Source organism: Silene latifolia, chromosome Y (genome assembly GCF_048544455.1).
Source record: "Silene latifolia isolate original U9 population chromosome Y, ASM4854445v1, whole genome shotgun sequence".
In the NCBI taxonomy this organism is placed as follows: Eukaryota; Viridiplantae; Streptophyta; class Magnoliopsida; order Caryophyllales; family Caryophyllaceae; genus Silene; species Silene latifolia.
In genome coordinates this window covers 127683673-127709939 of record NC_133538.1, presented here as the reverse complement: position 1 = coordinate 127709939, position 26267 = coordinate 127683673, and the positions used below count along the sequence as shown (strand labels likewise).

The following is a 26267-nucleotide window of genomic DNA, read 5'->3' as shown; positions in this document are numbered from 1 at the left end:
ACACATACAAACATGTTTATATAATATTGAAACCGAGTAGGATAACCTACCTTTAAGCATAATCCTGAAGCTAATCGAATCATCTATTATCCATCTCATAAAATCGTCTCATCCTACATAAATCATGTAATAACTATCACAATTTACTCTATACTAATTTACAACATAAAATCCCTCATTATTAGTTACTATTAATTTTACATAACTACATATTAATTAACCTCTCTTAGTAAACCCTAACTCGAATTTACTCATAAGACAAAGAGGAAAAGGTGAGATTTCTACTTACAAAGGTAGATCGGGGCATATGAGGTGTGTTCCACCATTAATCTAAGCTTAAAGGCCAAAGAAGAGCATTGGAAGCATTTTAGAGAGAGGGGAGGGAGTTTGGAGATATAAGGAGGAAGGTTGAAATGATTTAGGGTAAGGGGAGAAAGGGGGCAAATCCCGTATTCTGAAAACGGCCGCACTCAACTGGGTGCCTAGTCCACTCGGTCGAGTGGACTCACTCGGCCGAGTAGCACTCCACTCGGTAGAGTCGACTCACTCGGTCGAGTGTACTATTCACTCGACCGAGTAAAACCACTCGATCCGCTACATCACCACATGGTCCAGGTTCAGGTCTAGTGTAAGCCTATCCTTTCATTCCTCTCACCCGTCCCAAGGTCTAAGTACGGGTCCCACAAAGGCCGGGTATTACATTTAGTCCCCAAACTAGCCTCGTTCCTATGCTTTCTAGTGCTTATTAGGGTTGTTTCTTATCTTTAGATCCCTACTTTGCATATTCTTTGAGGTTTTGTGTCCTTGGTAGGAGAGGATTGCTAGCCTTGCATTTATGGAGCAAAGTGGAGCTAAATGGAGTACATCTAATGACCAAGTAACAAAGAGGCGGCCAATACTAAATGCTAAGCAAATAAATCAAGTAGGATTGGCAATGATGTAGACCTCCACGACCCCTCAACGATCCCCACGGATCCTTAGGCAGTCAAAAGAAGAAGAAGAAAATTTTATAATCCGGGCGTCCCGAGCTCAGGAGGAGCGTCCCAAGCCACAATCCGGGCGTCCCGTGGTCAAGTCGAGCAGGTCTCTGGGCAGCTCGATCATACATCAATGACAAGTCGGGCGGCTCCTTATGGGACTTGCAAGACACTAATCTCCTTCTTAGGGACTTCATCGTCATTTAAGCCCTTAGTTACCCTAATACTTGTACTTAGTATAAATATCCCATTGTGTTAGGGGATTGATCATCAAGTTTGCATATAAATAATCAAGTTTTAATCAAGTTAATTTACCAATTTAGTTTAGTAGATCTTACTAATCAAGTTGTATTTACTAAATTCAATATTAATCAAATTTTAATTCCTCTTTAATCATTCAAGTGTTCTTAGTTTTAATCAAGTTAATTATTGATTTACTCATTCAACATGTTTAACCTTGTTAATATGATTGACACCCTTATTAGCATGTTTACCATGACCATGAGTGAGTACTCTCCTAGCTAGGGTTAATGGGAGTTTATGGGAATTAAAATATGGGGGTAGATCCATACTTAATCTAATATGCTTTCATAATTATGCTTACTTGTTTTAGTTTCAACTTATGCACATGTTATGCTTGATGAGTTGCTTGATTGCCAACCTTGCATGAATCTCTTATCCATTCAACAAGACTTGTACGATATAAACTAACTCAAGGCTTGTTAGACCATGCATATAGTTGAATAGGAAGAAACTAAGTCGACTTGTAGGTGTTGTACAGTCTTCACCGACTCGGCTCCGGTACCCAAATCTTCCTAGAAATTGTAAGACATAAACTAACTCGATTCCACTACAACAATGATTTGCTTGCAACGATGTAAACATGTTTGTTTGATCTCCACCATGAATCCCTTATAAACCCATGACACCCTAGTGCCTTAATCAATTGTTGACAAACTCTTTTTGTTTACTTAGTTTATTTTGCTTTCATTTCTTTACATTTCATTGTTGAGTAGTTTAGCTTACAGCCCTCAATCTCAACCCAATTTGTGACACTGTAAGACATAGCTCAGTACAACTGATAACTTAATTCAATACCCGTCCTTTGGGATCCGACCTTTACTTGCCACTATACTAAGAATATTTAGTAAGATTATAAATATTGTTTTGATTGGTTAGCTTAGACGACAATGTCTTAAACCGAATAAAAAATGGCGTCGTTGCCGGGGACGGTGTTCAATTGAATTATTATCATTTGTTGTTTTTAGTTGTGTCTTTCTTAACCTTGGGAAAGTCAAACTCTTCAAGGTAGTTTTAATTGTTTTCAAGTTGTTTGCTTTTTGCATGTCTAGGAGATCACGAGGTAGACCTTTGTCCATTGATCCCGAGATTGAAAGAACCTTGACCAACATTAGAAGAACCATTAGAGGGGCTTCAACAAGTTTGGGTATTGGAGAACTTGTGGACATTGGTGTTGTCCAATCGGATAGTATTGAGTTTACCAACCCTTTTTGCAAGAGAAGGAGAGGAGAACCCAATTTCAAAACCAACCACAAAATCAAACCACAATGCCTAAATTTTCATCTCATTCCGTACCAACCGAGGAGAACCTACCAAATTGTAGTCCAACACCACCTCACTTAACCGGTAATTTCATTGCCAAATCCGCATTCATACAATTAGTTGAGAGAAGTCCATTTGGGGGGATGCCTAGTGAAGATCCTCATCTACACATGGAGACTTTTTGTGAATATTATGATGCAATTTCTCAAACCGGGGTAACTCAAGACCAAATTCAATGGGTTTTGTTTCCTTTTCCTTGATCGGAGCCGCAAAGCAATGGTTGAAGAGCCTAGACAAGGCTACCCTTGGAATTGATTCATGGAAGAAGTTAGCACTTGCCTTCTACAAGAAGTTCTATCCTCCGGAGAAGACTAACATGTTGAGAGCCCAAATCACCGGGTTCAAGCAGAGAGATAAAGAGTCTCTATATGAGGCTTGGGAGAGATTCAAGGATACATGTCGCTCTTGTCCTCATCATGGACTAAGTGAATGGTTCCTTGTTCAACAATTTTGGAATGGCTTATATGAAGACTCAAGGAATGTTCTCAACATGGGTTCTAGTGGAAGATTCACCGAGGTTCATGACAACCAAACATGGGCTAAGATCGAAGAAATGGCGGTTCATAACTCTCAATATAGTAGGCCAAGAAAAGCTACTAGGGGAGGGAGGCATGAAGTTGACTCCGTCACATAATTGAGTGCCCAACTAAGTGCCCATATTGGCACCATAAACTTAAAATTTGAGAAAGCCATGGCCAAGCTTGATGAAGCTTCTCAATCACCCGAACAACATGTCAATGCTATGGTGGCAACATCTTCAATCCCAAATGGAGTGTGTGAGAATTGTGGAACCTTGGGACATGATCAACACGAATGTAGGGGAACAAATGAGCAAGTGAATGCCTTCCAAGAATACAAAAATGGCACCCCTTATTCCAACTATGACAATGAAAATACCAAATTCCACCCAAACCTCTCATACAAGAGCCAAAATGTCCAAAATCCTCAACCCACATACACACCACCTCCAATGAGAAATTCTACTCAAATACCATACTACAATCAATCCAATGACCAAGCTTTTGATGTTGAAAACGCGGCCCTCCAAATGCAAAAGAGTGAACAAGATTTCTTTACTCAAATGCAAAGGGATAGTCAAGCCAAAGACAATACCATCAACAATATCCTTGCTCACACCAAAATGTTGGAGACTCAATTGTCTCAATTGGCCTCTTCTAGTTCCCAAAGACAAAAAGGACAATTACTTCCCCAAGGTAATCCCCCTACAAGACATGAGACCATCAATGCCATCCACTTGAGGAGTGGTACAAGATATGAGGGACCAAAGATGCTAATTGAAGAGCATATTATTGAGGAGAATGTCAAGCAAAGAATTGTGATTGAACCATTGAGGAGAAATCCTAAGGTGGTAGAAATAAATACTAATGACTCATTAAAGAAGAGAAATGATGAGAAGGCCAAAGAACTTGAGAAAGAGCCTATTGTGATTAGACTTCCATTCCCCAGTCGCCAAGCCAAGCCCAAGCTTGACGAACAACTTGGAAAGTTCATGGAGATTGTGAAGAACTTAGAGGTTTCTATACAATTCACGGAGCTAATCAACCATGTTCCGGCCTATGCAAAAGACATGAAAGATATCCTTACTAAGAAGAAGTCCTTAAGGAAGCTGGAAATCATTGGCTTTACAAAGGCAAGTACTGCAATTCTTCAAGGGAATTCCCCACCTAAGCTCAAAGATCCGGGAAGCTTCTCCATTCCATGTACCATTGGTGATACCATAATCAACAGGGCACTATGTGATCTAAGTGCAAGTGTGAGTGTCATGCCATATTCGGTATGTGACAGACTAGGGGTAGGACAACTCAAGTGTACCAACATGACCTTATAAATGGCAGACCGAACAACAAAGAAACCACTAGGGGTATGTGAAGATGTGCCCGTGAGAGTTGGAAAGTTTTTCATACCAGTGGACTTTGTCATTGTTGATATGGAAGAAGATTCCAACATTCCAATCATTCTAGGAAGAACATTACTACACACCGCCAGAGCGGTGATCAATGTGAAACATGGAGAGCCCACACTTGAAATAGGTAATGAAACAATCACCTTCAATCTTGATAAGACTATGAGAGATCCCAACTTGTTTGAACCATGCTTTATGGTTGATCACTATACTCGGGAGGGTGACAAGAAGAAGACATTCATGATGTTAAAATGGCTCTATTCGGAGAGAATGGAGTTTTTCACAACAAGAATAAGAGCTTGCAAAGCTCACCCATGAAAAGTATAGATGGAGGCCTTATTGGCCATGACAACAAGGAAGGAGAGTTGCTCTTGTCAACTCATGATCCACCCAACATAGGGAAAGAAGCATGAGAAGTATGTGGTTTACGGGATGACGAGTTTGAAGGGCTTGTTAAACCATACATTGGGAATGCTATGACTCTAGACCAAGGCTATGTAGAGCCTTGTCACCTCTTTGACTCGGACTACTACATGAATGAAGACAACAATGTGCCAAGGTTTATGCAAGATCTCTATCATGACAATGAACAAGCATTTGACTACTTATTCAAGGCGTTGAGCAATATCGACAACGTCCTTGCTTTACCCCCTTGACACCTCTAAAAAGAAGGAGAGTTTGGTGGAGTCCTCCTTAAACCACCACTTGTAAATATTCTAACCCTTTAACTTGTATTTCTTTTTAACTTGTAAAATATTCAATTTTTGCAATGCACTATGCTTTGTTGATTAACTTGTGTGACAAGAGAGCAAGTGAGGGAGGGATTTTAATGTTTGTTGAATGTGTAGTGTTTGATGATAAAGTGTAGGGAAGCGTATGCCTAGGCTAATAAAGCCTTTGTAATGCTACCCAAGTCGAAATGACAAAGGAAAGGAGAAGAAATAATGCGGGAATAAGATCCCCACGAGCAAACCTGAGCTCGTGGGGACTGGGGAAGAGGCACGAGTGAAAATTTGCACTGGATAGAAATCTGCCCAAGCCGACAACAGCTCGAGCGTCCCTCAGCTCAGGTCGCTCGACCTCAACTCAGGACGTGTGTCTTAAAAGTGCTTTCAATTGTCAAATTTGCACTGGACAAAAATTTGCCTGTCCGAAGCTCGAGACGAGCGTCCTTGCAAAAATCCGCCCGTCCCTAGAGCCAAGCAAAATCCTAAATTTTCACTATCTGAAAATCCGCCCGAGTCCCCCCCAGGACGCATGTCCCTACCTGCTACATGAACAAAAACATGGGACTCACCCTTCATCCTTCATTTCATTTCCTTTCTTCAAACACCAACACAATAATTTCCCTCACTTCAACCTTCAATCCCCTCATCCAAAAACACCAATTTCTCATCTAAATTCACCACAATCAAATCCAAACTTCCTCAAATAAAAAACAAATCACTCCTTTATCAACAATAATACCATTCAAACATTAATTTCTTCACAAAATCAATCAAACTTTCTAGGGTTAGGTGAAAATCCGAAATTCCCAAATTGATTGAGCATTCAATTGAAATTAGAGGAAGAAAGGAGCATTCAAGCATAAACTTGGTTTGTTGATACTAATTTGAAAGAAGAATAGCCATGGCAAAGACTAAAGGAGGCAACAAGGCAACAAAAACACCAACTTTATCCAAGCGACAACAAGCTCTTGCATCAAAGGCATTGGTCTTGGCTCAACAAAGGGAGCAAGTTCCGGAAACCGTCAATGCTATCGAAGAAGCTACTACTTCTATACTGAAGGTGGATCAATTGAAAAATTATCCGGAGGTAACTTTCATTTCTGATAAGCATAGGCTTGCATTCGACTCCCTAGCCAAGAAAAAGATTTTAGCTACTAAATTTGTATGTCAAGATGCTTTGGGTAAATTGGGTGTCCTTGAGCAAACAAAGGCATTCTTCGAGTCTATGGGGTTATCCACCCTTTTTGAAATGAATGAGTTAACATACCCCTCTTTGACATTGGAATTCAATAGTTCCTTGAGGGAATATAGAATTGAGACTCGAGATTATGTCAAATTCCGCCTCGAAAACAAGAGTAGAACAATGCATAAAAGTGATTTCGGTAAAGTTTTTGGGCTTAAGAACGATAACCGATTCATCAAGAAGCCTTTGGAGTTTGATGCCAAACCCCTTTGGCAAGCCATCACCGGTCATGAGTTCACTACTTTCCGGGAGTGCCATGCCGTGTACATTCATCATTCGAGTATTAGGTATTGGCACAAGTTCATGGCTAACACATTGATTGCTAGAAAAGAAGCCAATCACTTGACCGAATTAGACTTTGTCTACCTTGAGTCCTTTTTGAATGTTGGTGAGAAGTCCAAAAGTGAGTACAATATTCTTCAATTACTCATCAAGAGATGGTTGGACATTGATAATGGGAAATATGGCGCGGCTTTCATTGTTAATGGAGGCTTGGTGATAAGATTGGCAAAGCACTTTAAACCGGATTTCAACAAAGACAACACTTACAAATCGGTTAAAGGAAGGAACCTTCTTGATATGAGAAATTTAATCCACAAAGTTCTACGGGTCAAGCATGAAAACTTAGACCAAAAGTACGAGTGGCTCATCAAGGATGCCAATTCCATTGTCTTTCCAAGCAAGATTTTTCGCATCTCCACCCACCGAACCAACTACCTTATTCCCGTTTCTGAAAATGCCGAGCGCATCATCAAGCAACAACAAGCAACAACAAAGTACAAGTGAAGATCCCTCCTCCTCCATTGTTACACAACCATATCTCTTTGCCTACCACGAGTTCACACCGAGTAGTACTAATGTTGTGGCGGGCAATGACTATTTGACACAATTAACGCAACTTATGCGTAAGAAAGCATACAATGATCGGGTGAATGCCTACTACGCCCAATATCCACCCCTTTACCATCTCGCTAGGCAATGACTTCTTGATCCTTCGAGTTCTTTGCCAAATTGGGTGGATAAGAAAGTTTTCTTTCGTAATGCTTCTAAAGATGAAGAAAGGGATGAACGGTAAACGAGGAGATAGGAGGATGTTGATGATGAGAGCGGGGAAGGTAGTGGGTCTTGCCATGATAAAGATGATGAAGAGCATAGTTCTAGTTCTAGTGAAGAAGATGATGGTGAAACCTCCGGTTCCATGGAGGTAGATGATGATGATGTCGCGATGAGCGATAATTGATGGTTGGCAAAGCATGAAGGAAGACATCATAAATGCGGGGTTGATTACTTTTGACAAATGATAGTTTTGAGTTTGGAGTCCTAGCACCACTCAAAGGACTTCCACCTCGGTCACATTGAGGCGTCTATCTTTTTGCTCCCACTACAAAGAATCCAAAATGACAAATTTCATTCATGCATTGCATTTCATGCCTTGTGAATGAACTTCCCTTCTTTTTGCACTAGAAATAGTGTTTTGTCCGGTTTAGGGAATTTCACTCATAGGGATGCGAGTTAATTTAAATTAGCTATCCGAACAATAGAAAGCATGCATCATATAGTTTAGCTTAGTTTGCATCACTTGTATATATTTATCACATGTAAATATTTCACATATAATTTGCATTTAGTATAAAATCATGTATCATTTCATTGCATTTGCACAATCCCTATTGTTTTGTCCATTGGGGACAATGTCCATTCTAAGTGTGGAGATGAGGAATTCTAACACTATCTAACTCAAAAATGATAAAAATGATAAAAATTTTAAAAATCTAAAAACATGTTCTTCCCTTTTGTAGTATAGAAATGTATATATCGTATATATTTTTTTGTTTATGTTCACTCCTATCACTTGGGACCGAATACGCCACATTCAAGGCATGAGGAATATGAAGACCGCATGGTATGATCTTTCCAAATCTCCTTTTTCCTCTTATATGTTAATGACAATGTGGATTCTTTTTGTTTGATGCGGTATGAACCAATGTGATCATAGGAGTTGCATTTAGATTATATGGCATATTAGTGATAGTAGCATATGCATTAGGTTGTATATATGTTAGTTGCATCATGGCATGTAGTTGCATATTAGGAAAAATTTTGTGAAAATGTTTAGTTGGGAAGCTTGGCAACTGTATATAAGCCCTTGTAGATCATTTTTGTCCTTGAGACTTTGTTTACTAGAATACCCTCAAGACCCCTAGAATGTGTCATACTAGAATCTTTTTACCCATGGACTAAGGCCTAGTCAAGAGTACCTTGTGATGTGATAACTCCTTAGCTTTCGTTTTGATGTGACCATTATTTAAGCATATTTAGTCCCCGAATTAGCCTCGTTCCTATGCTTTTTAGTGCATATTTGAGTCATTTAGTATCTTTAGTCCTTTATTTTGCATATTCTTTGAGGTTTTGTTTCCTTGGTAGGAGAGGAGTGCAAACCTTGCATTTTCATGGCAAAATACACTACTACAATATTGATCAAAGAGAACGGTAAAACACCGTTCTCAAAGCCATTTTGAACCGTCATGTGGCCAAGCGTTCTCTTTTACTTAAGAGCACGGTTGAAATAAAGTCAACCTGGTCTCTTTGTAATAACAACCAGAACGGTTGAGCCACAGAACCGTGCTCTTTGATATATCTCAGAGAACGGTTGCTTGTAATAACCAGTCTCTTTGCTTGTAATAACCGGTCTCTTTGATAAGGCAGGTCTCTTTGATAGAGATGTCTACTTTTGGCGCCTTTGCTCGAGCTTTTCAAAGAGACCGCTTATGATGTACAACCGTCCTCGTAGTTAATTTCATATAGAGCGGGTTTACATGGAACTGTTCCCTTTGATTCTTACATTTTTTTTAAATTTTTTTTATTTTTATCGTAACTCCTACACGATTCGACCGTATAGCTCATAAAAATTAATCCAGTTACAATTCAGAAACTTCAGCAAGTTTTACGCAACAAATAACTTTCAAATTTAATTTGAATCCATAAGGACAAATCCTTGAGCAAATATACAAAGTCTTATCATATTTTTAGGAGGCTACAAATATCAAAGATACGCTACCTTTTGCAAAACATAAATTAAAATTCTTATATTCTCATCATTTAGCCGCATTCATGTGCATCTTCCAAAAATTATAATCATCATCTTCATCCATCATTGCTTTCAGGCTTAAATTGGAGTGTGAATTCAGCCCAAATATTCCACAGCTCGTCAATTTGCTAACGATGTATGTCTTTGGGGAGTTAAGCATGAACTATTATACACACGACACCTAAAAAATGTAGTTAATATAGTATATATGATGTGAAAAGTAAAATAATTACCTAAGATGGAACTGCAAAAAAAAAAAAAAAAAAAAAAAAAGATGCAAATGATTAAAATAAAGAAAAAAAACATACATTTGGGAGAATATTAATATATCTTCCTTTGATAATCTCCAACATATATCGACAAACATAATATCCGCATAATACGGTCCCAACACGGGCTGCCGAGGACACTAAAATAGAAACCTATGATGAGATATACATATTATATTTATTCCCTATGACAAAAACAATTATTAAGGGTGTTAAATTCAGCTTATGGGCAGCTTTTGAGATCTTTCGACCTAATTTTCTATGAGTGAAATGGGTTAATAAGGCTATTTGAAGGAAGCAGGTAATATCAACAGTTTCACAACTACATTGGCCATCCAATTCAAGTGACCCACCGTTGATTAAATATGTCAAAAGGGGCCCTGTTTGATAAAAACGAAGTGTGTTGTGCAAATCTGATATGGAATCCCATTCTCATATTTATTTTTAAGTGTTGATTTTCAGCTAGAATCTGTCGTCGTTAAGTATTCAAGGGAGGACATATAATCTTTGGAGGGAGGTTTATTGGTCATCTCATAGGAAATGCAAAAAAGAAACACTTGAAACATAACTGGTGTAACTACTACCTTGTTGCTACGGTTTTACACTATTTGTCATGCCAAGACAGAAACAACTGACTATTTCGTGGAAACGTGCAGGAAAAGAGAATTCAATACTTGGTTAGTGTCCTTCATAGAACGAATGCTATGATACTAACAGAGATAATACCTAGTATGAACAATTAAGAATATATAATACCTCAATTAATTTCCAAGTAAGTGGTTTCTCCTCGAACCTGGCAAGTGGATCGATAGCGATTCTTTTCTCGAGCGCCCTATATTTTAGTTAACTAATATAAGTAATCACTTCACACATAATTCAAAACACTTCAATATAAAAAAAGCGAACAATGAGAATATTTTCACATAATTAGCCAGGAATAAATAAATAGAAAGCCCTCAACTCTACGAGATCATTCACTAGCTCTTAGCAGTACAAAATTCCGTTGTTAAATGCATGGTTCACTCACCAGCTGGTTGTTACAGTTGTAATGAAGAATTGAGACCCATTGGTGTCGGGACCTGCATTAGCCATAGAGAGAAGGCCTACACATTGAAAGAAGACAAGGATAAATATCCGTTGCCCAAAAAAATTTAATCTTCAACGAACATTTTTCAATTCAACAAGTTGTTATAACCCTTCTAGTTAGGTATTATTTCACCAACAGAACTCTCATGTCTCGATTCTAAACACAGAACAACCTTTCACATAATAATCCCACTAACAAGACAAAAAAAGTAGTTAAGTACCGGGTCCAATATGTTTCAGCTTGAAGGTTTCATCGGGAAACTTCTCTCTGTAGATTGATTCTCCACCTCTTCCATCCCCGAATGTGAAATAACCTCCCTGAAGCATGAAGCTTGAAATAATCCCGTGGAATTTGCTTCCCTTGTAGTACAGCGGTTTCCCAGATTTGCCAATATCTTTCTCTCCTGAAATAAGCAACAAACCAATGTTCAAAACTCATTTTTTTCACAAATAGGGTGATAACTCATTGGCTATGACAGAGAGAAGCAGAACCCCCCCACCCTTTTAATGAACAGTGAGTCGGTGAAACAGTATTACACGAAAGACCAACAAAAATGCTTACGTAGTCCTCATTTATTTAAATAGCACAACATTTCAGTAATAGAAACTCGACAGCAGCCTAAAAACAGCCAACATATTTTCTCTAGCCATCTAGTGTATATATCAAACTCATAGCTTACAACCATTCTACCCACCGCTATTTAAAAGTTTGGAAATGAAAACAACGAGATAAATCGAGGACGAGATTGCAAACTTGCCGATGCACAATGCTCGGAAATTTTATGCAATAATTAAACATAAAGGCCAAAGTCAGTAGCAAATTCACACTACAAAGCAAATACTCTAAAATAAGAAGAAGCAACTTGGAATTGGTCACATATATTCTATAGTTAACTGCCAACTTCAGATATCAAATAAATCACGTATTCAGAATCCTGGCTCAAGTCTAGTTAAAATTTAATAATATAGAGTATGAGCAACGAACCTTTTCGATGGAGGTGTTCTGTCTGAAGGCAGTGTTTCCAGATCCAATGTGTCACCTCTGGTATAGAAATTCACACCTTCCTTTGACACGGTAATGGTAACTGTCACAATAACATTAGCTAAGATTGCTATGGCAGTACTTGGTTATAAGAGTGTTAACTGCGTTGCAAAGAGCATCAGTGATTAAATACAGGTCTTCTCTTGCTCTTTAATTGTTTTCTAAGGAGTAATACTCATCTTATTTACTTCCTCAGCATTTGCACTAATAAAATAAATTGAGTCCCAAGTAGTATTGGCTTAAGCTAACAATTAATCATTGCAGGCAAGGCAAAAATCTCAGCAAGTTACAAACAACAAGCAATTAAAAAGTTAAGAGATAAGCCAAATAAATTGGGGGTCCTGATCATCTGCATCTCAGCCACTACATGTGACAAATTCAAGAAGTTCAACATCCAAAGCTCAATCACTACAAAAATACATTAAAAGTAAATGCCACAGAATCAATATATACTACTATCAACTAAAAAAACCAAAGCTATATAAGACTTCTTCATAACACAAGTAAACCACCAAGTCAAATTTCATGCTTCTCAATGCAGGATTTCGAAACCAAATCAACAACATAAGAATTGATTAAGCTCCTATATCAAGGACAAACAGAGATTTTACCATCATTATCCAGGATTCGGCTCGAAATAAAAACCTAAATTATATATATTAATATTTGAGCATATAAATATAAAGTAAAATTGAAGAGAAAACATGAAAGAGGGGTTGAAATTGCAGTGTGGAAACCCTAGTGGCATGATGTTTGGCGGGAGAGATATGGAACTGAAACCGCCAATATTGAGGACACACCCAAAAGTACCGTCACAATATGAGCTCCAATGTTTAATTATCATATTGAAGAGTTAAAGAAATATGGGCTTACCAACAGAACCATCGGCAAGAACGATCCGCCACTACTAAGGTGTGCACAACCAGAAGCAACGTGAGGTGGTGGCTGGAGTACGAGCGACCATTGATAACCACATCGTGCTAAGGTGGAAAAGATGCATGATGGAGGTTGCGGTGGACAATTGGCGACTAAGGAGAAGGCTCAGTGATGGTGGGTTATTAGAACGCGATGGTGAGCAAAGCGTTGGTGATTAGGGCGTAGGGATGAAAGTTATGATTGTTGTGTTTGAAAGAAATACTCCGTAGAATGGTAGACGGTAAGTCATATGAATAGTCTTTTAGGGATTTAGAAGAGAACGGTGGTGATACAAACCGTCCTCATTTTTTTTAAAGAGAACGGTTTTCTATATTAATTGTTCTATTTGATCTTTTAGGACGGTTGGTCAAACCTAACCGTTCTCTTTGTTAATGTACGAGAACGGTTTGATCAAATAACCGTTCTCTATTAGAACCCTATATGCCCGCCCGAACTAAAAATAAAAAAGAGACCGGTTCCGCTATCAACCATTCTTGAAGGAGCGTTCTCATAGCCTTAAATTGTAGTAGTGATAGAACTAAATTGATCGAATCTAATGACCAAGCATCAAGGAGAAGACAATACTAGAAGGCCTTTGTACATATTATAGTAGATGGGCAATGATGAAGAAATCCTTGTATCCCCGACAAAATCCCGGAGGATTATTGGAAGAAGAGAGGAAGAAAAGAAGAAAAGGAAGGCTGGGACGAGATCCGCTCGTCCAACCAGGCAGGACGCCCGTCCAAGACTGCAAGAATCCGAGCGTCTTTGCCATAGGGACGCCCGTCCAGAAGCCTCCCAGGACGCTAATCCAAGCCAGCAATCCGCTCGTCCAGCCACCCCAGAATTTGCTCGTCCCGACCCTTGGACGCTCGGATTATGTTACAGACCCACACGTCCTCTTCTTGCTCCATGAGAGATGCGCATATTTTTGAAAGACCGGCAAAAAGGAGACCCGCATCTTTTTCTGAGAGGAGCGATTCCTCAAGGACTTAATCGTCATTTAAGCCCTTAGTAAACCCAAATTTGTATACCTAATCCCCACTATAAATACCCCATTAGTCTAATTAGATGAATCATGTTCTTCTTATCAATCTTTAGTGTAGTTTATATCATTCTAATCTCTTCTTAATCTTGTAATCAACTTCTAACTAAGTCTTAATACAAATCTCATTTCCTTAATTTCTCTTTTGTTCATCTTTTATTTTGGGTAATTGAAGATTATTTGGGTTATTATTGGGAGATTGACAACCTTCCAATCATTCATCAAATACTTCTATTATTCTTTGCTTTATTTTAGAATCATTATTAAGTATAATTCTCTTAATCCCTTTTTAATTATTGTTAATCATCTTCATTTATTCATCATGTTTTGCTTTGTTAATATGATTGGCAACCTTGTTAACATGTTAAACTTGATAATGAGTGAGTAGTTTCCTTAACTAGGGTTAATGGGTAATTAGGGAAAACCAACATGGGGGATGATTCATGCTTAATTTAATATGTTTTCATAATTTATTTGCTTGCTTGTTGTGATCTCAACTTATGCACATGTTATGTTTGATGAAATGCGAGCCTATGAGTCCTTGCATTTTTTACCCATCACTTACCTTTTCAATGAGACTTGTAAGACATAAACCAACTCAAGTCTCATTAGACCATGCATATAGTTGAGTAGGGAGGATTAAGTCGACTTGTTGGTGTTGTACAATCTAATCGATTCGGCTCCGGGACCCAAACCTTCCTAGGATTGCAAGATATAAACCAACTCGATCTATCACAACAATAATTGCTTGCTTATAATTTGAGAATATGTTTGTATGATCAATTCCCATGAATCCCATATGACCCCATGGCACCCTAGTGCTTTTAATCAATTGTTTACATCTCATTTTAATCATCTTGCTTGTTATTTAGTTTAGTGATCTTCTTATCTCAACCCAAATCGTGACACCCCTAGACACTGCTACTTTCAATAGAAAATCCTACATCAATACCCGTCCCTTGGGATCTGACCTTTACTTGCCTCTTTACTAATAGTAGAGTTGTTTGTGAAGTTATAAATATTGTTTTGGTCTAGGTGCTCTTAACGACAAGTAACCGAAAATTAAGCTCCAAGTGAGTACGACCAAGTTTATTCCAAGGTGACCTTTGAAGCCATGCAACCGTTCTTTCATTTCTATCGTCATGTTTTTCCAACAAAAGGGAATGGGCACAATAATCTCCAATTTGAGTTCAAGTACCAAAGTGAAAGTCAAAAAGTTTGCAAAAATTGCATCAATGAAAAGAGGAGCAAAAATAGACTCCTATGCTTGAATAAAAGTACCCTTGCTACAAAATGGTGTTACTTTGAAAATGTTCAAAAAGAGTGCAAAATTAAAAAGAATTGCCAAGTATCAAATTGAAAAACATCAAAAAAAGCAAAGAAATGTTCTCAAAAGACAAATGCAATAAGAAATTGGGGGGAAAATCAAAAGCAAACTACCATTGTAAAACTCAAAACATATTGATCCCTTTTATCCATTGATGATCCTTTATTTGTTGCATGGTGGAGAGGGGGCGAGCCTTCTTCTTGTCTAGGCAAGAAGGGGAATTCCGCGATCCTACAGTGTTTCTAACACCATAGGGAGTCTCCTCTTGACGAATTCATCTAGAGATTGTGGACAAAAGTACCCTAGTTTGACACAACTTGGAGGTGATTTGTTGGTATCCTTTTAGACTTAGTAACTTGGAGAAATGATATTTACAATGGAATGTGTACCCTTAGATTGCTTTCCCTCTAGATGATCTCCGCCACTTAGATGAGGAAAGTGGCTATTCTTTTTGAAGATGCATCCGTTACTTGATTTTGTGTGCTTAACTGTTATGATGCATCGCCATTTTGGCAAGCCCCACCTTGCCTTGCAAGAAGGCATATTACCTCATGGATGTCTTGTTGTGAGTTGAAGGGGTGGAGTGAGACCCACTAATTGTCTCACATCGGCTAGTATTATTAATAAAGGTCATAGTTTTAGTCATCTCTTTACTCGGGATGAGCAAAGGTTCAGTTTGGAGATATTTGATGTGACTCATATTTATGCACATTTAATGTAACACCCCAATAACCCGGCCAAGATAAATGGGACGTTACCGTCTCGGTTTTCCGAGGTAGTGAAATCGGAGATACAATCCAAGAACGAATTTTATAAATAAAATGTTTAATGGTTTACAATATATAAATGAATAGCAAAAGATTACAAGTAATGACTCCTAGGCTAATCTAACCAATCATACCCGAAACGGGATCATCAAGCCTCGTTCCTCTTCCCGCATGCTACCAAAGCTAACCTGCAAACAAATGCTCCCCATATGATCGAAAATATCATATTGATCAACACAGGCCACCCCGAAAATAGGTGATATTTACAAAGACACACAAATGTCAGCTTCAATGATAAATGCAAGACATGACATAATAAGGAAATATACAACAAGTTGATTATATGAATAAGACACGGATAAATCAACATCATACCGGTACAGGAACACGCCCAAACATACCCTCAATCTCTACTCCGGTACCAGGACACGCCCAGGAATACCGATCACCACACTAGGTACCGGGACACGCCCAATTATACCGGGTCCGGAAGCCAACCGGATCCCCTGCCAGACGTCGTGTCTCAACCATTCGCATCTCTCCGTACTCAAACCATTAATGTGCAGATTCCCCATGGAGTCGGAAGCTCCCAGGGGCGACCCGAGCGCAAGACGGTTTCCCAACCGTCTTACGTCTCCTCAACAATCAAGTACCACCATCAAAGATCTCCAACACAGTTCATTCACAACTACACATATAAAATGGAAGAGCCACATTAAGCATATGACCAATTCATGAATTCCACCACACATGTTATGAATAACAACCCTTCCAACACCCACATGACATACTAACCAATTTATGAATCCATATGACAAATAAACACATACAAACATGTTTATACAACATTGAAAATGAGTAGGATAACCTACCTTTAAGCATAATCTTCAAGCTAATCGAAATCATCAAGTATCCATCTCATAAAATCGTCTCATCCTACATAAATCATGTAATAACTATCACAATTCACTCTATACTAATTTAAAACATAAAATCCCTCATTATTAGTTACTAACTATTCATTTTACATAACTAAGTACTAATCACTAGTACAAAAAGTCCTATTGACATCGCCTTAGTTACATCATTTCTTAATAAAAACGATGTAATTGTTCATAATGGAGTTATTAACATCGGTTTAAAAATCAAAATGGTGTTATTTATATTATATTAACATCGGTTATATGAAAACCAATGTTAATATATTGGCATTACATCGGTTTTCTTAAAACCGAGGTCATAACTGTTAACAATTATTTTAAAGGTCTTTAAAATACATCGGTTGAAACCGATGTCACTAAAATGAGTCCTTCACGCGACAAACACGTAATAGTATTGACCGACCTTTCAGTTACCCCCATAATTCCCACGCAATTCAAAACCCTTCACCCACGAAAACCCTTTGCTTCCCAATTCCCACATACACAAACCAACGGTCCGTCGTCGTCGCCTCCTCTTTATCCGGCCACCACAATCCCTATCTAACCGTCGTCACGCACACCTGCCGACCCCTCAATCAATTTCCTGCTTTGACCCCGTATGATCTATTAATCAGGTATGCCTGCATCCAAATTTTTCTTATTGTTTCTCCAATTATTTTGCAATTACATATGCTGTAGTCAATTATATGTGTCAACTATTTGGTCACTTGTGTAATATATGAAAGCAATCTGAAGTTATTTGCGATTTTTAGAATTCAATATAGCAATTTAGGGCTCACCGCACTCATTAAATTGTTTTGTGTATTTTGGGATTGATGTTCTGTGTATTTTGGGATTGATGTTCGTTTTTAATGTTCATCCCTGCCAATTTGTTAACGGTTCGGTGTTTTTACCAATCGGATAAGATATGCGACTTTATTTTGATTACTAGTACAAGTCGCGAGATAATCTTGTGTCTATGCAATTGATTGATTAAATTAGTTGCTCAAGGGGCGGTAGTGATGCATATTGATGAAAAGCTCTAGAGTTCATTAGTAACAGTCATTCCCGAGTTCATCGCAAGATAAGTCGTTTTTCACTGAATTTTCATACACCACCTCAAGAGGAACATGTTGATTATAGAACTTTGGTTAGAATCTTGTCATCGCTTCTGTCTAAACTCGTTAGCCATTCATTGATTGTCAAAACACCCTATAGCTCATTATCTAACTGTAAGAATAGTTAGATAATTTGTTTATTTATTTGTTAAAAGTCCCTTATGACCCCATTTGGCTTATAATTTTAGTAGCTTAGGCATGTACCACTGCAATTTCAAAGTTTCAGTATTTAATATTTGTATCCGTTTAGGCATATATCATTAAACAAAGTTGTGTGTTTCAAAGTTTCAGTTTAGGCATGTCTCATAGCTTAGGGCCTTTCTAACCTGCATTTTCCAAAACAAGTTAATCGATCAAATTGTGATTAATGTATAGATAGCGAGATGTTGTATGATCCCACTTCTGAATAACATGTTTGAACATTAGTGCAATGATAAGTATGAAAGAGATGCAACCACTAGTACAAAAACACAAATATGAGGCGTTAAAATATAGCTCATTTGAGGCGTTTTTAAGTAGCGACAAATGAAGGGGCAGAAATAGAAAATTAATTGCGGCGTCTAAAAAACGCCTCAAATGTATGTTATTTGCGGCGTTTCGAGAAAAACGCCTCATATGTGGTCACTCATTTGCTGCGTTTTTCACTTAAAACGCCTCATATATGGGAATAATCCGAGGCGTTTTTTGGTTAATACTGCTTGCTGATAGTTTGTTAAATAATTAAAAAAATATCCAAATATCATCCATTATTATTTATTTATTTTTGTTCTATTTACAAAATAAGATTCTAAAAATTTGCGAAACTTCCATGTATCATGAAGAACCAATACCTGAATATAATTGATAAAAACCGACTTTCATAATCAACATTCACAACATTAACAGATTGTCAAGAGACCCTTCATCACATAATCTGCCAAATAACATGTTCATACCAAAAGGTTGGCATATTGTCGATTGTCTAAAACAATCTCCACATGTCAAATCCTAATACATCTCAAAGAGAAATTAACATTATCTAAAAGATACAATTATTCAGCTAACACAATGATTAGTGAAGTTTGTTGCCCATTTATCTCGTATTTCTTTAATCTCGCAATCGGTGTAGGAATCTACCATCCTTGAGCTCCAAACCTAAGAGGAACACATTCTAATGTTAATTGAAGAACCACACAAGTGAAACGTAAGCTTATATAATAAAATAAACATTCATTTCCTCCACCAAGGAAACATATGTATAAAGCAAATTGAAATATAAGCAGGTATAAGACCTATTAGGTGGACACTGAAAGTTTAACATCACAAAAATATCCTCCTAGTTGAAAAACAAAACTGAATATTGAAGAGTACATTTCACAAGCTCGGAAATTCCGTTTCTTGAGTCCTCTTCAAGAATACTAAACTAGTGACTGAGAATCAGTAGCTCACATTTCAAAAGAAGGTTTCTTACTCTCTTAAGTGCGAGAACAATAATACTAACAATCAAACAAAGTGGCCAGCAACGATTGCCCCTGACTGACCCGTAGCATTGATCGGAGCAATGCAAACTAGGTATAAGACCAAGGAGGGCATGATGGTCATAGCTAGCACTAAACCAAATCACCAATTGAACCATCCAAGTCAAGGTCTAGACTTCAACGAACCAGTACCAACATCCAACCTTACTTTCCAAGTTACTTAAGTATTAAACTAAATTCAAGGACTAAAGTATGAGACTGGAAGAAAAGGGAACATGAAGCATTGTTTGGTGATCATCAAATATGAATGTCATACCTTCTCTAAGTCATTCGCGGTTGTGTAAACCTTGAATATATCGAACAAAGAAGCCATACTCCACCTTCTCGGTTTGTTGTGGATACTAGCTAGATATATTAAAATGTAATTAGACATATTAAAATGTAAAGTCAAAGAAGTTGCTCGAGTAGGTTATTAATTGAACTTGGTAAAATTCAAAACCTTTTATTGAACCTGATTATTGAGGAGTACTTCTCAGGAACAATACTGACATTTAGCAGCTAGTTCTAGTATGCATCCATCACCTAATGCACCTGAGTCAAAATACTTAACCGACTTGACGGATAATACTCCAACCATAACTACATGGATCAATAACAAGAATTAGCATAAGAGTGTTTCTTAGGAGCCTAATTATTGAGAAGTACTTCACCAAGAAATGAGTCATTTTTAAATAAAAATTTACTCTAGCATGCCATGTTTACGGCACTGATTTTGAGTGGCAGGAAAGAGAACTAGCAAAGTGAAAATTCATTGTCAGTAGCTTCTATTTGGTATGAAAAATAATGTAGGCAATAGGCCTATTTTTTCCTTTTAACTGGCTAATAACAAATTCAGGGAAAAACTAATGTAGCTAATAACAAATTTATTAGTTCTATACGTTTTTAATTCTTGAAATTTCCCTTTTTAGAGTATATTAGTTTACCAGTACTAATGGTGCAACCGTAGCACCAAGGAGCTTATTCACATAAACTTAATCATATAATAAAGAATTGTTCTTATCTAGTAGTTATATAGTTAATATGTCACTTTCATGGAATATCCATACAATCTACACTTAATCAATTCACAAATTATTCAAGAAAATGCGACTAAGTCAGTACACTAAGCTATACGACCACACATTAAAGCTTGATCATCCAACATGTTATGAACATTCCAAGTATGGGAATAAAGAAATTCACAAGAAAAGGTAGAGTCCAGCTTAAAAAATGAACATATACCTTTGCAACCATTTCAAGCATATGAGCATATTCAAGGTAAGAGGTTTTCAAAACCTGCCAACAAAAAATAATAACCAACATACAATTATCAGGTTCTAACAAGTAAAGGTACTGGATTCATATGGAAATACACGCTTACATGCAATCACAGATAATCAAACAACAAAATAACAACCACCTTATAAATACATATCATAAGTAGGCAGACGAGCATATTGTTGTGTAGAGAAAAGATATCAATTGGTAAGAAAAGATAAGCAAACGAGCATATGTGGTCAATAGAACAAACTAAGCATCTAGGAAATGAAGTTTATGACACCAACCTTTATAGGACAGATAAAAAAAACCAAGGCCGTCATCAGTGACATTATGTTCTGCAAAATGAAATAGAATGATAGATAATTCAAGTGCCTGGGTTTATGTCGTCAATAAAACTTCAAGTATTATACAGCATAATCAGATAGGCTTAATGACGGGACATGTGTAGTATATTCAAAGGTTAATTCACTTAAATCTCAAATTTAGGAACATATCCATACTAACAACTCTGTAAAAGACATTTCTTAGTTAAGCTATCAAGAACAAATCTAAAAAAGACTACAATATGATAACAATACAAACATCACACAACAAATTATGCAAACTTTTTTATTTGTTTAACTCTTTTTTTTTTCCCACACTGAGGATTGTAAAAGATTGACTAGGATTATGCAGTTTATGCATTACACTTGTACATCTAGATTAATTCAGTTTTATTGAGATGGGTCCTGCCCAATTTTCTTCCAGCGATCTCAGGCAAATGTGGTGCATATATTGAAGTGGGTTGATCATAGTTAGCCTCTAAAACATGTAATTGTATTTGACTTAAATGTATATACGGAATATGTCACATTAAGTGTTCTCTTTTTTAGGGTTGACTCATATTGAACTAAACTGAACTGAAAAGAATTGAATCGAACTTAATGGAACTGAAGTGAAGTGCAAAAGAACATAGTGTTCGACTTGGACATTTAACAACCTTTACAGATGTTGCCCAGAAGATTTTCGGGATATGGCAACACTCTTTGTTTCTGTTCAAAACTTGTCTAGTGCTATGTTTTCTTATGTTTTTTTTTTAGTTATCACTTTTATTTTGAATAATTTTTAATAAAGGTTAAAATCATCCTTATTTACAGGCTTTCTCTCCACCAAAATTCTCTATTTCGACCTTACAAAGCTACTTAATTGCCACTTGAAGGTATGTATATCTTTATTCAATTTCAGTTTCTCGTTAAATGATGGTTAATTTTTATTACATGAAACAGTTTAGTGCATTTAATGTGATTATTATACATCATTGACGTAGATACCCATTCATATACGTGTTTATTAACTAGATTATGGACCGAAGTTGGATGTATGGAAAGCGTGATTTTGTTTATCTTGAACGACTAGAGGAGTTTCTTAGTTGTGCCGTCGAACATCAAAGACTCCATGGAGATAATCAATTCGTATGTCCGTGTACCTTATGTCAAAATCGTAAAAAGGTGAACTCTAGGGGTGAATTATGGAACATTTAATTTTAAAAGGATTTAAAGAAGATTATAATGTATGGATATGGCATGGAGAAAGTGATAATGATATTTGTACCAACGTAAATTTTGGAATTAATGATAAAGATGGGGATCAGATTGATGTCGGGGTAGAAAATGATGATGAAATCTTTGAAAATATTAATATGGATGATAATATAGAGCCTGATAATGATAATATTGACGGGCTGATGAAGGATCTTGAAGAAGATATTGTGGAGTGCCCTATTATTTTTCAGAGAATGGTTGATAATTCCAAGAAGCCTTTATACCCGAATGGTTCTAAATTCCCTCTTTTATTAGCTGTGTTGAAACTATTCACATTGAAAGCTGGAAATGGGTGGAGTGACAAAAGTTTTACTTCCTTGTTAGAACTTTTGTGTCAAATGTTGCCAGAAGGTAACGAGCTTCCCTCCACCACATACCAATGCAAGAAACTACTATGCCCATTATCTACGTCTTACCAAAAAATTCATGCATGCGTGAAGGACTGTATTTTGTACCGAAAAAAGTATAGTGAATAACAAGAATGCCCAAAGTGCGGTGAGTCACGATACAAGAGGGTAGACAATGGTAATGGTGGCAAGAAGAAGGGGAGTCCTGTGAAGACATTATGGTATTTGCCAATAATACCAAAATTTAAACGCTATTTTGCAAATAAAAAAGATGCGGAGTACATGTTGTGGCATCAAAAGGGGAGGAATAAAGATGGCAGACTGAGGCACGTAACTGATTCTCCCCAATGGAGAACAATTGATCGAACCTTTCCAGAATTCGGTTCAGAGCCTAGAAATTTAAGATTGGGACTTTGCACCGATGGAATTAATCCTTTTGTAACTTTAAGTACCCAAGATAGTTGTTGGCCAGTAATGTTGATAATTTACAATATCCCTCCTTGGCTTACCACAAAGAGCAAATACATTATGTTAACACTCCTAATTTCGGGACCTAAGCAACCTGGAAATGACATTGACGTGTATTTGGCTCCTCTAATTGAAGACTTGAAAATGTTGTGGAACGTTGGGGTAGAGGTGTTTGATGCAAATACTAGCTCTAGGTTTCAAATGCATGCTATGTTGTACTGTACAATTAATGACTTCCCAGCTTATGGTAACCTTTCTGGATACCGACTGAAGACTGATAAGGGATGTCCGGTGTGCGGGGATGAAACTGAATCTGATTGGTTGGAGCACAGTGGCAAATTTTCGTACAGAGGTGGTCGTCGTTTTCTACTTGAAAATCATCAATATCGAAAGAAGAAGAAGGCTTTTTATGGGAAAACGGAGCATAGGAAACCCCCTGTGTTTCTGAGTGGAGAAGAGTACTACGATAAGGTTAAGAATATAACTACAGTTTTTGGAAAATTGTACGTACCTCCACCAGATGGAGTATATCATACAAAGAGGTCAATTTTTTGGGAACTTCCATATTGGCAGCACTTGTATGTGAGGCATTGCATTGATGTTATGCACGTGGAGAAGAACGTGTTTGATAGTGTAATTGGAACATTGCTCAATATGCCGAATAAGACTAAGGATGGGGTGAAAGCTCGAAATGACATGGCTGCTAGGGGGCGTATCGAGTTAAAACCAATTGAGAAGGGAAAACGTATCTATATACCACCGTCTTGCACGACTCTTTCTAAGAAGGAGAAGATGATTGTTTGTGAACCTTTAAAAGGGGTCAAGGTACCACATGGATATAGCTCTAACATAAGTCGTCTTGTTTTCATAAAAGATTGTAAGTTAGTTGGTATGAAATCTCACGATTGTCATGTTATGCCTACACAATTGCTGCCGGTGGCCATTAGATCCGTATTGCCTAAGCATGTTAGGCAAGTCATCACCAAGCTTTGCCTCTTCTTTGATGCAATCAACTCAAAAGATATCCATCCTGACACCTTAGATGACTTGCAAGCGGATGTTGTTGTGACTTTATGTGAATTAGAGATCTACTTTCCGATTTCTTTCTTTGACATCATGGTACACCTGGTCATTCATTTAGTGCGTGAGATTAAACTTTGTGGTCCGGTGTTTCAACGAAAAATGTGGGCGATGGAGCGAGAGATGGGTACTTATAAGAGACGAATGAAGAATCGTTGTCGTCCTGAAGGTAGTATTGTTGAAGCAACAATTGCATGTGAGACAATCCAATTCTGTGTTGACTATATGGCAGATGTTCAGCCTATTGGAGTTCCCATATCTCGGCACGAAGGTAGACTCTTAGGTAAGGGTACTTTGGGTAAGAAACAAATGAGCATGTACCGCGATTCTTTTCAGAAAGCACATTTATATGTTTTACAACATATGACAGAGGTCCATCCCTATTTAACCGAGCACCTGGAGTTACTAAAGCGACAAAATCCACATAAACGCGATGACTGGTTGTTGAATGAACATAGTCGAACTTTTGCGGAGTGGTTTAAAGGTAAGGTGATGAGTGAGTTGTCTACACAATCTCATAATGTAAGTGCTAACTTACGCTGGTTAGCATATGGCCCTAAATCGAACATCACATCATTTGAAGGGTATGATATCAATGGGTTTTGCTTTTACACAAGCCGACAAGATGAGAAGAGTACAATGCAAAATAGTGGAGTGACTCTTCTTGCATCATCAGAAGAATATGTTGGAAAGGGTAAGGATCCCGTAGACATCACAAGGGCATACTATGGGAAAATTGAGGATATTTGGGAGCTTGAGTATGTAACTTTTAGTGTACCCTTGTTTCGGTGTAAATGGGTAGATTCTGATAAGGGTGTCACCGTTGACGATATGGGATTCATTTCGGTAAACTTTAATGTTGTTGGACATATACATGAACCCTTCATTCTTGCATCTCAAGCGAAACAAGTATTCTACATTGAAGATCCTTTAGATAAGAGATCATCCGTGGTTCGTTATGGGAAAAGGCGTATTCTTGGGGTCGAGGGAGTAGTTGACGAAGAAGAATATGATCAACTTGATGAACTCCCTCCGGTTTCAGTCAAGCGTCAATCGGTTCAAGATTTACGTGATGAAACTTATATGCGACAAGATCATGATGAGGGTCTATGGTTCGATAACTTTAAATAGTTCATGGTTATTTTAGGTACTTCTATTGTTCGTTAACAAATGCACAACAAAACCATATATTTTAATAATCCACCAGTAAATTGGATTTTTACATTTTTTTCGAGATATATTAAGAGGGGTTTTGAAAATTGTAAATCCAACTCATAGTTATTTAACTTTTGTGCCACTGCTAAACTTTTACACTTCTGTTGCTTATGAAAGATAAGATAGTGGACATTTTTCAAAATTAATGAATTTTGTGCCACTGCCAATTTGCCCGTTCTTTGTACTTGTCAACTTGAAATGGTTGGACGAGGAAATCCTGAGAGTAAATACAAAATGACTCCTTGAATATTGGTCATTCATTTGTGTCTTGCCCACAGACCTGAAAATCAAAATAGAAACTTGTATATCAAACACGACAGCAAGGAACAATTCAAGTTTCCAATCCTTACACTCTTCCCTATCACACCACCCCTTTTATTAGTAATTGTAGTCCTCCTTCAGTTTAAAAAGTAGTTTGGCAACCATGGATGAAAATTGAAAATTTAAATCAAAAAAAAAAAAAGTACACATACCGGCATTCTGCTGCCTGCTTCAGAAGTAAAGCAGCCTCTTCTGAGCTGCAAACATCTACACTGTTAAGGTCAGACATATATTGGTCTCCATTTGCATCAGTCTTAATTTCATGCTTTTTGTCATTATTGATACGGTTAGATACCGAGATCCAGTATTGTGTTGTTGTATATCTCCAACACTGAGGCCTGATGAAGCAGATTATCAATTGACCATTACTATGGTCCTATGGAAGGACTAATTTAAAAGATGAATAT

General features: G+C 37.5%; 1 protein-coding gene, 1 long non-coding RNA gene and 1 other non-coding gene across 3 annotated transcripts; 1 reads left to right on the top strand and 2 right to left on the bottom strand.

Moving 5' to 3' along the window:
- Positions 1–2916: 2916 nt before the first annotated feature.
- On the bottom strand, positions 2917–3023 carry LOC141635570 (small nucleolar RNA R71). The gene has a single exon (XR_012540247.1). It is a non-coding gene; the product is annotated as a small nucleolar RNA R71 (small nucleolar RNA).
- A 6420-nt stretch (positions 3024–9443) lies between these two features.
- On the bottom strand, positions 9444–11253 carry LOC141626897 (uncharacterized). Its single transcript, XR_012536466.1, has 4 exons — positions 11160–11253; positions 10880–10955; positions 10609–10684; positions 9444–9764 (listed from the first exon to the last, which is right to left on the bottom strand). It is a non-coding gene; the product is annotated as an uncharacterized LOC141626897 (long non-coding RNA).
- An 11103-nt stretch (positions 11254–22356) lies between these two features.
- On the top strand, positions 22357–25455 carry LOC141628889 (uncharacterized). Its single transcript, XM_074441975.1, has 2 exons — positions 22357–22780; positions 22910–25455. Exons 1-2 carry the CDS (start codon positions 22357–22359, stop codon positions 25453–25455), a joined length of 2970 nt encoding a protein of 989 aa, XP_074298076.1.
- The last annotated feature ends 812 nt before the right edge of the window (positions 25456–26267 follow it).